At 40.0% G+C, this 11,031-nt stretch overlaps 1 protein-coding gene across 1 annotated transcript; it reads right to left on the bottom strand.

Annotated features, from left to right (window-relative positions):
* Nucleotides 1-6,496: 6,496 nt before the first annotated feature.
* LOC115105489 (myosin regulatory light chain 2, ventricular/cardiac muscle isoform-like) lies at nt 6,497-11,031 on the bottom strand. The gene is made up of 6 exons (XM_029627596.2): nt 10,923-11,031; nt 9,566-9,731; nt 8,176-8,280; nt 7,885-7,963; nt 7,418-7,466; nt 6,497-6,735 (listed from the first exon to the last, which is right to left on the bottom strand). The coding sequence occupies exons 1-6, from the start codon at nt 10,923-10,925 to the stop codon at nt 6,631-6,633; spliced, it is 507 nt and encodes a 168-aa protein (XP_029483456.1). The 5' UTR covers nt 10,926-11,031; the 3' UTR covers nt 6,497-6,630.

Genomic DNA, 11,031 nt, shown 5'->3' with positions numbered 1-11,031 from the left:
TGGAAAACGGCTGTGGGGATTTTTCAACAATATTCACAACATAATGACACAATTACAATCTTTATAGAATAAAAATCTAATTTCATCAATTACATGTGGAAATACGTATTTGAGGGAACAAGCAAGCAGCATAAAGTGAATTCAGTAACACTTTATTTTAAGGGGTCCTTATTACAATGTTATTACATATGTAATTACACTGTAACAACTATTGAAATTAACTGTAATAATTCATAGTTACACTGTAATAAAAACATGTAACTGGTGGTAATTGCTTAAATAAAGGTTTGTTAACTGACTTGCCAAGTTAAATAAAGGTTAAGAACAAATTGTATTTTATATGACGGCATACCCCGGCCAAACCCTCCCCTAACCTGGACAACGCTGGGCCAATTGTGCACCGCCCCATGGGACTCCCAATCACAGTCGGTTGTGATACAGCCCAGGATCGAACCAGGGTCCGTAGTGAACCAGGGTCGAACCAGGTGCTACAGCCCCTAGCACTGAGATGCAGTGCCTTAGACCGCTGCGCCACTCGGGAGCCTTAAAATCATTTAAAATGGTTAACAATGCATTTGACAATGGGTCAAAAAAACTGATACGTTAATAAAACCTTATGGTTAAAATTGTGATATCATCATTCCTGCTTGTCAAATTTGTATTTATTAGGGATCCCCATTAGATGTTGGCAGCAGCAACTCATCCTGGGGTCCAAACACATTAAGGCACTTACATTACACACAAAACAAAAGATAAAACAGTACATCATATAACATTATTACACCACTACTTATCTACAATACCAAATGTATAATACCACCATACAACAATATTAGTGTGCTACCTGTGTGTGTGTGTGTGTGTGTGTGTGTGTGTGTGTTTGTCTCTTCACAGTCTCCGCTGTTCCATAAGATGTATTTTTATCTGTTTTTTAAATCTGATTCTAGTGCTTACATTAGTTACCTGATGTGGAATAGAGTTCCATGTAGTCATGGCTCTATGTGCGCCTCCCATAGTCTATTCTGGACTTGGGGACTGTCTTGTGGGGTGTGCATGGGTGCCCGAGCTATGTGCTAGTAGTTTAAACAGACAGCTCGGTGTATTCAACTTGTTAACAATTCTCACAGAAAAAAAAGTAGTGATGAATTCAATCTCCCCTCCACTTTGTACAGTTTCGTCACCGCAACTTGCTCAATTTCCACATGATTCATTACAATATTTAGTTGAGGTTTAGGGTTTAGTGAATGATTTGTCCCAAATACAATGCTTTTAGTTTTAGAAATATTTAGGGCTTATTCCTTATCACCCATTCTGAAACTAACTGCAGCACTTTGTTAAGTGTTGCAGTCATTTCAGTCGCTGTAGTAGCTGACAGGTATAGTGTTGAGTCTGCATAGACATGCTGTGCTTGTTGAATGTCCTAAGAGAGCTGAAAGTCTGTTGTCAGTTTGTTTACTGTAAAATAACATTGTATCTGGTCAAACACCATTTTTTCCAAAAGTTTACTTAGGGTTGGTAACAGATTGATTGGTTGGCTATTTGAGCCAATAAACGGGGCTTTACAATTCTTAGGATGCGGAATGACTTTTGCTTCCTGAGGGCACACACTTTCAAGTAGGCTTAAATGGAAGATATGGCAAATAGGAGTGGCAGAATCGTTATTATCCTCAGTCATTTTCTATCCCAGCTTGTCATTGTTGATAGACAACCATCTTTTTTTTCACCTCTTCCACACTCACTTTACGGGATTCAAAATGACAACTGTTGTCATTCATAATTTGGTCAGATATATTTAGATGTGCAGTGTCGTTTGTTGCATGGTTGAATAATGGGTTATAAATGCTCTTAAAACGGTCATAAGAAAAACGTTTATTCCGTCATATAACCTTGCAAGGGTTTCACTGTTGAGGAACATTCTCACTATTGGATGGGATGCATTGGTGCAATTATTTATTTAAGGCATCATGTCCAGTGCTGCCTATCTGCACAACAGTCTCGAAATAAGGAAAACCATGAATGTAACAGTACGCTAAGAACGGAGTCGAGAAGAAGGTTAGTATTACAAAATAGTATTATGTGAGACACACCCAGCATGTTCAATTTATCTAGATACTTGTATCAACACACTATGAGTAACGTTAGCTCCTTTTCAATGTGGCTAAACACTAGCTAACCTATTTGCACAGATAGAACAATGAGCCAGATGTTTCACTGGATGTATAAATGTGAAGCATCCGGTTCGTGTTTCCACTCACTACCAAATATGGTGATGAGTGGAAGCCCAGTGGCCCGCAGTGGGAGAAGATTGAGCGATATGGGTTTTGGCCGACATTCTGCTAACTTCTCCTTGTTCAGAGTCTTGTCACACACCACTTTCCTACTCTTGACAACCTTAGTGTTACTGGGCTGGTACTCCAGCGACCAGGTGATGGGTTCCTCACGTACATCCAACAGACTGAGGCCTCTTCCTGACTAACTTCTGCAGCTCTCTTTTGAGAGCAGGATGTTTTACGCCCTCAATGAACTGGTTTCTGACAGTTTTATCAACTTTATCCTCGGGAATGACGTCTTGTTCTTGTTTCAGTACTGAACTGAGAATCTGTGAGAGTGCATGTGAGTAATCACCAAAGTGCTCTCCCTCTCCGATGGCAGCCATAGAAGGTGTGCAACAGCTGAGATGCACTTTTCTGTATAAGCCCACCTTAGATACGAGAACAGGTCACTGGGCTGCTTTGACTTCGCACCCATGCATAACCACACTTCCTCTAAGGCTGACCCCCTCAACAGAGACAGTATGCAATCTACCTTTTCATCAGTACTCTGATCTTTGGCTTTAATTACACGTTCAACCTCCTCAATGAACTCATTAAGTAACCAACCATCCTGAGAGACATACTGTAGAGTAGAAACAGTCTCTGAAAGATTCTGGATGGATGGAGATGATGGCAGATGGTCCTCTGCGATGGTCAATGACGATCCGTGATAATCTACAATGCTTCGCGGCGTTCTCTGGATCCCGGCAGTCTGGTTACAGACAGCAACTCCAGGCAGGCCTCACTGCCTGTTGTCAGATCCCCTGGTCCCTCGTCAGATTTCTCTGGCCCCGTACCACTCGTCACCACTACCATAATTATGCACTTCACTACCCTAACAAAGCTATCAGAACCCCACTCCTGGTACCAAAATGTGTAGCCTGGCAAAAGTAAACCCAGCACAGGACACAAACTAATTGGGGTTGTTTATTCTGTCAAAGCTTACATTTAAAAAAGGATCATGTATAAGGGAAATCACCACAAGATTAAGTCACCATAAAGTAAAGTTAGTTACAGTCTAAATCACAATCTAGTGAAATAAATCTGTTAGTAAAGTGCATAAAACAATCGGAGTACGATAGGTACAAAGTGAAATGCATAAACAGTAGTGGCTCTGCTTTCTATAGAAACACAAGAAAATACAGAGACCACAATGTTCAGTTAGAATGGACTTTAAAACATTTCAAATGTCTGGGTACAAGATATCCATACATAAAATGACATTGTGCATGAAAAACAAAAATACATTTTGTCATAAAACAATATGAATACTTACAAACACACTGTCCACATGATACCCTAACCCCACATGGAGGATCATGTAGATACAACAGTAGATCCTCATCTCACCCATACTGCACTGAGAGAAATGTCATATCAACAGATAAGTTACAATTCAAAAATGAAACAATACAACACCCTGAAGCTTTACACAAAATATAATGTAAATCTGATAATGACTTAATTAATAATACTTCAAAAGTATTATTTACCCAAAGTAACCTTGGATCCACATTGGATTTCAATAGCTCTCTAGTGTAATTGCTTGCTCTCACTCTTACACACTGCATGCGCAATCCCATAACTGCTTGCACACCTTATTTAGGATCTCTTAAAGGGACAGTGCCATCTTGTGGATATAAATGAGTACAGCAGTGCAGTTTTGCCACCTGGCTACAAATGGACTTAGACCGGTAGAAATCTGTCCTTTGGTCTGAGTCCAAATTTGAGATTTTTGGTTGCAACCACTGTGTCTTTGTGAGATGAAGAGTAAGTGAATGGATGATCTCCGCATGTATCGTTCCCACCGTGACGCATGGAGGAGGAGGTATGAGAGTGTGGGGGTGCTTTGCTTGTGACACTGTCTGTGATTTATTTAGAATTCAAGGCACACTTAACCAGCATGGCTACCACAGCATTCTGCAGCAATACGCCATCCCATCAGGTTTGCACTTAGTGGGACTATCACTTGTTTTTCAACACGACAATGACTCAACACACCTCCAGGCTGTGTAAGGGCTATTTGACCAAGAAGGAGAGTGATGGAGTGCTGTATCAGATGACCTGACCTCCACAATCACCCGACTTAAACCCAATTGAGATGGTTTGGGATGAGTTGGACCACAGAGTGAAGGGTAAAGCAGCCAACAAGTGCTTAGCATATGTAGGAACTCCTTCAAGGCTGTTGGAAAAGTATTCCAGGTAAAGCTGGTTGAGAGAATGCCAAGAGTGTGCAAAGCTGTCTTCAAGGCAAAGGGTGGCTACTTTGATGAATCTGTCTAACACTTTTTTGGTTACTATATGATTCCATGTGTTATTTCATAATTTTGATGGCTTCCCTATTATTCTACAATGTTGAAAATAGTAAAAATAAAGAAAAACCCTTGAATGAGTAGATATGTCCAAATGTTTGACTGGTACTGTATATCTTTTTTTTGCCCTGAATGGTCGTCACTGCTCCTGTTAAAGGATGGAAACCGAAGGAGTTTCATGGAGATAGTTTAGCCAGTGGGGTTGAATATATAACAGTTGTTTTTGTATTCAGTAAAATATCATGACTGCTTTTGAATAATATATGTACTTCATTTTTTTACATGGTTTGTGAAGATTTGATTTTTGTTTTTAATGGTTGCAATTTGATTTGCACACAACGGTGGAAAAAATGGTCTTCTTTAGGTTTTATGTTTATGGTAATTCTTTATCCGAAGCAGTAGGTGATCTTGTATCTGCCACTCTGTTGCATATCCTTGTCACTATCTAGAACTTAAAATGGTTCTTTGGCTGTCCCCATATTACAACCCTTTGAAGAACCCTTTTGGGTTCCATGAAGAACCCTTTCCACAGAGGGTTCTACCTGAAATAAAATGGGTTCTGTCTGGACCTAAAAAGGTTTTTCCTATGGGGTTCTTCTAAGAGTGCAGTCCTGTGTCAACAAGTAGGTGGATGAAGCAGGTGAAACAGTTGAATAAACAGTTGAATGTGACCTATTGCTCTTACTTTTATCACCATCTTTTCTCTCTTTCTTTCAGTCTGGAGTTATTATAAGCTCACATTTTTACATTACATAATGGTTTTTCTGCACCTGTTGAAAACCTATTAAACCTATTTAACTAAATGTATAAATAGGTTTAATAGAATGAACCCCTGTTAAGACTGTTGGCTGCTCTCATATGGCCATTGCTATATTCAGTGTGGAGTCCTTGCCAACTCCTTTGCAGAGCGTGTACCCAGTTTATTATTGCAGCTCAACTGTTATGTCCTTCCCTCTCGAGCATGTCCCTCTGACCATATCCTGACTCATTACATTCAGTTTTTTTTTTCAATCTTTGTGGTGAGGTTCCAAGTGGTAAACGGTTCAGTTTTACAGTATCTTCCCTTTTTTAAAGTATACCTTTATTTATTTATTTATTTGGGGGGGGGGTTTAATTTTTTGTAGATGTGAATGATAAAATATCCTGTTATCAAGGCACAAGGCAAGACCCAAATGCAGACACAGGAGGCAGATGGTTGGAGTCTTACAATGTTTATTCATCCAAAAGGAGTAGGCAAGAGAATGGTTATGGACAGGCAAAAAGGTCAAAACCAGATCAGAGTCCAGGAGGTACAGAGTTGTAGACAGGCTCGTGGTCAAGGCAGGCCACGCTGGTCGACTTGGAAACATACAAGACGAACTGGCATTGACAGACAGGAAACACAGGGATAAATACACTGGGGAAAACAAGCAACACCTGGATGGGTTGGCGACAATGACGAGGACAGGTGACACAGATCAGGGTGTGACACCTGTCTTTTGTTGATCTTCGGCAGAACTTGTGATATTTTACATGCACAATGCAATGTATTCTGGCTCGCTGCTCTTCCTATCTGAGTCTCAAATTCCTAGTAATTTTATGTAAATACTGTGATGTATTGTAACACAATAGACAACTGGGACAGAGAGGCTGAATCTGAATATAGACTTATCAGTCACCAAACTCCTATGTGTATCCCTATTAGCGCTCTTCTTCTTGCACTTAACCTCTGTGAAGCCCAGCGACTTGAGGGTGTCTGAAATATGCGTACGGCTATTCTCATCTCACATACAAGACATTGTTAAGCATTACCTCTGACCCCAGTCAACTCTTCACTTTCAACACAGTCATCTTGGAGTTCAAATGACACAATGCTTCGTTCACACACCAAAGTCCTTTTTATTCGTTTTTTATTGTGGGGAAATTAAGATGTGTAAAAGGAAACGGGTCGTGTGTACAGGGCGATGATGTGTAGTGGGCGGTCCAAAGTGAGTGGTTGGGTGATTGAGAGCTCGTGATTGGCTCATTTACTCCGCCTCCTTGTCCTCTCCGTGGGTGATAACGTAGCACAGGTTCTTGTAGTCCAGATTCCCGGCGACGTCCAGGGGGAAGTTTGTGAACATGTCTTCAACCTGGAAGGGTGAAGCACACAAAGGTCATGCATTGTCATGGGTTGAAAAACTGATTGGTAACTGTTTTCACCTCATGCTAATAATACATGAACCTTTTAGCTCTCCAAGCTGAACTTGGTGTGTATCGATAGTTGAAATAAAAGTGAACACATACATCTCAAGTCACAATGTGGCCTTCTAAGCCGAGATGAGACCAAAATATCCACTCATGGTTATGCTTTATGCTATGAAAACGAGCCATGATACACACTCATTCAAAATGATTGCAAGTTATTTCTGTGAGTACATCAATATGCTTTTAAGAAAGGAATGCCATTGTCTTATAGGGTCTCATAATAGTACTGCGTTAGCTCACTGGAAGTAGATAGGCCTCCTGTATATAGTTAGAAGGGGACAGTGCTCTGGATGGGGGCTCTGATCAGATTCACTGTCTTTGTGATGGAATACAGGATCACTTTTGTGAGGACCAGATGGTCTGAAGGAAACGCTTGTTCCATAGCTTTACTGGGCCCTGATGGGGCTCAGGGTCAGCGATAAGTGGGTTAGAGATATAGTCTATGAAATGGACTTGTGTGATGGATGGGTCTCTGACAGGAAACGAGGTATAAGTCAACCAGTGAAAGTTGACTGATTCCAAACACAAATCCCACTGAGCCTCAGAAACTTGGGGGAAGGACATTACCTCAGCTTCGGTGAACTTGTCCGCCTGAGACATGATGTAATATTTGATACTGGAAAGGAAAATTATGACTTGTTAGATACAGTACATCAACCGTGACAGTGAGTTCTTTTCTCAGAGTTGGCTCCAAGAAGTTACACTTTTTTCTTTAATTATTTCCTAAAACACTCAAGAAAAGGTCAAATTTTTCTACAAGAATCTATAAAACTACTGAAACTATTATTGATGGGTAATTATCAGCAACCATAAAAGATAGGTTCAATAGATTAGAATTTAGTCATTTTTTAAAAGGAATTCTAATGCGTTATCTATTACTGTAGTAGTTATTGACTTCTTGAATAATTCCTAAAGCGACTAATTAGAGCATTTGAGGAATTTGATCATTACTAACTGTACCGCGTACACATTAGGGGATAGTGTGACAGGTACTGTTGTAACTTTGACAGTATTAGAATGAATAAAGTCCTTACTCCTCTCCCTTGAGGACTCCCTGTCCCTCGGGGTCGAAGATCTTGAAGGCATTAATAATGGTCTCCTCGGGGTCAGTACCTGAGAGAGAACACTTTTTTCAGACATGCAGCTGGTCTGTCTAAACAGTGCACAGTGAAAAAATATCACTGAGGAAAATAGTAATTTGCCTCATGTCGGTCTGAATATGTGATTGTTATAAGCAATAGCTAGTCATAATATTTCAATTTACATGTGATGAACCATATATGACATGTGCAAGCCTTTGTGGCCATACAGTGGTGTGGCTTGACCTTTCAACTTCTCGCCAAACATGGAGAGGAAGATGGTGAAGTTGATGGGTCCAGGGGCCATCTTTAGCATCTCGTCCAGCTCATCATTACCCACGTTAAGACGGCCTGCAGAGACACACAGGACAGGAAGAGATAGAGGTCAGAGGTCAGTGGGACCACTCACATGACCAGGTGGGAAAGTACAGCAGCACCAGAGCCATGTATTATTTATAGAGTTGGGCCAACATTTAGAATGTTGAATATTGTTCTAATTCTGAACATTCAGTTACATAGCATCAGAGTCATATATATAGAGAGTTCGGCCAGGTTTTAGAACGGCTGCCATGTTAACACCTTTATTCTCGAAATGTTGGTGATGTAACAATAGGATAAGAGCTCCTCTGACAATTCCCTATGGAATAATTCCCTATGTAAATAATCTAAACAGAGCAGCGAATTGAACAGACTATTTATTGATTAGCTTTCAGAATCCTGTGTATCCAAGTCTGTACTGTGTTGTGGACTTGTGATGTCAACAAATGGCATATATGGTATCACTGGACATCTTCATAGGTTTTGCAATCTATCAGAAATAAACAGCACATTGCAGAAGTGTCAATTATTACTTAGCAACGGCTATGGAGGGAAAGTGGCACTCTCTGAACGTTTATGTGATGTTAATTAGGTGCTAACATGGCTGCGATATTATTTTAAGTGTCATGTAAATGGTTCATAATGCTCATTATAGACATTATATTCCCCATGTAATGTTAATGAGGCGCTAACATGGCTGCCATAGAATGTTGGGTCATGTACAGTACCAGTCAAAAGTTTGGACACACCTAATCAGGGTTTTTCTTTATTTTGACTATTTTCTACATTGTAGAATAATAGTGAAGACATCAAAACTATGAAATAACACATATGGAATCATGTAGTAACCAAAAAAGTGTTAAACAAATCAAAATGTATTTTATATTTGAGATTCTTCAAAGTAGCCACCCTTTGCCTTGATGACAGCTTTGCACATTCTTGGCATTCTCTCAACCAGCTTCACCTGGAATGATTTTCCAACAGTCTTGAAGGAGTTCCCACATATGCTGAGCACTTGTTGGCTTGTGTCCAAACATTTGACTGGTACTGGAAGTGCATCATATTGTAGAAACCTTAATGGCCCAACTCTCTAAATACATGACTCTGAGCAGCACAGGCGTTATGGTCAGAGATTGTTGTTTGGATCAGTCATTCTCAATATAAATGTTTGTGTTTTGTGGAAGCAATCATTACACTCATCGGAGATATCTGGAGGACAGAGGGAGGGTAACTTCTTGTCCAAGGAAGATAACTTCACCACCAATTTTATACTGCAAATGGCCGTTCTCCAGAGGAGTAAGCATTAGCCTTAGCTCACCCAGTGCACAGAATGTGTCCCTCAGGTCATTCTTGTCAATGAAACCGTCTCTGTTCTGGTCCATGATGGTGAAAGCTTCCTTGAACTCCTGGATCTGGGCTTGCTCAAACATGGAGAACACATTGGAGCTGGCCTCTGCTGCCTTCTTCTTTGCCTTTTTGGGTGCCTGAGATACACAGGGAAATAGCTATTACTTTGAGGTTATGATGAATAACAACAGCATACATACATTTCAATAAAGTTTGCATACATTGACTTTGATTTTGAATTATTTGACAGTATCATGATATATAACAGTAATAATATAATGACTGTTATAAACTGGGCGGTTCGAGCCCTGAATGCTGATTGGCTGACAGTCGTGGTATATCAGACCATATAGCACAGGTGTGACAAAACATTGATTTTTTACTGCTCTAATCACATTGGTAACCGGTTTATAATAGCAATAAGGCACCTCGGGGGTTTGTGGTATATGGCCAATATACCACGACTAAAGGTTGTGTCCAGGCACATCGTGCTTAAGAACAGCCCTTAGCTGTGGTATATTGGCCATATACCACACCCCCTTGGGCCTTATTGCTTAATTATATTCCATAAGTTATAATAATGAATGATAAGTAAGACTAATGACATAAATTACATTTACTGTGTTTTGCTCATTTCAAATGCATAACCAAAACTATGAACATCTAACATTGAACTACAGAGCACAGCATGCGGTCACAAAACTACATGGCTATTAATATCTCTAATTAAACGTATAACTTTTAGAGCATGCAAGCTTTCAATATTGAAGAGCCACAGTTCACAAATGTTTACAACACTGTAGTAGAGGTCAAGTGTTACAATCAACAGAGTCAGGCACCCCAAAAAATGATTAACTATTTGAATGGCGTTCCTGCTCTTTACATTGATTGGATACACTGTGGAGATGGTTAGGGCATATTATTATTAGGTCTGACTTTTATAAGATCTAATAATCACAGTTATTACTAACCTTCCAAGATATTCTTTCTTCTTATCATTCAAACATGTTTGGTATGCAATCAAGCTCCCCCATCACTACAGTTTGGGATTTTAATTACGATTGGCAAGACATTTACTCCGTTAATTTACCATTCCGCACAGCTGTTATCAAATATACAAGTGTTCGAACGATCCTTGATTACCTCACTAAATAGAAATCTTAATAAATGCATTTAAAAACATCAACACCTGTCTGCTTCTGAAGTAAGCTTAGCTTCTCTAAGAACTCTAAGCATCCTATACACCATGAAAGTGAGACACTTAGTTAACCCCAAGGTGAAGACGAAGACAAGTAGAGAGCAGAGAGTGAGGGAGGTGTCATTCTTACCATTATGTCAGGAGCTTCTCAGTTGTTCACTTACGCTTGAGAGGACACTAAAAAATGACCCTGGTCACTTATATAGCGACACACTTGGCTCCTCTGTCCACCTGCTCTA

The sequence above is a fragment of the Oncorhynchus nerka genome, linkage group LG22 (genome assembly GCF_034236695.1).
Source record: "Oncorhynchus nerka isolate Pitt River linkage group LG22, Oner_Uvic_2.0, whole genome shotgun sequence".
Taxonomy (NCBI): domain Eukaryota; kingdom Metazoa; phylum Chordata; class Actinopteri; order Salmoniformes; family Salmonidae; genus Oncorhynchus; species Oncorhynchus nerka.
This window is presented reverse-complemented; position numbering and strand designations above follow the sequence as displayed.

What these genes read in the sequence shown, in the direction of transcription:
- LOC115105489 (XM_029627596.2), bottom strand. An exon ending in GTTTGGCGAGAAGTTGAAAG is followed by an intron (nt 7,964 to 8,175) that starts GTCAAGCCACAC and finishes GTTCTCTCTCAG; the next exon opens with GTACTGACCCCGAGGAGACC. An exon ending in ACAAGTTCACCGAAGCTGAG is followed by an intron (nt 6,736 to 7,417) that starts GTAATGTCCTTC and finishes TCACCCTTCCAG; the next exon opens with GTTGAAGACATGTTCACAAA.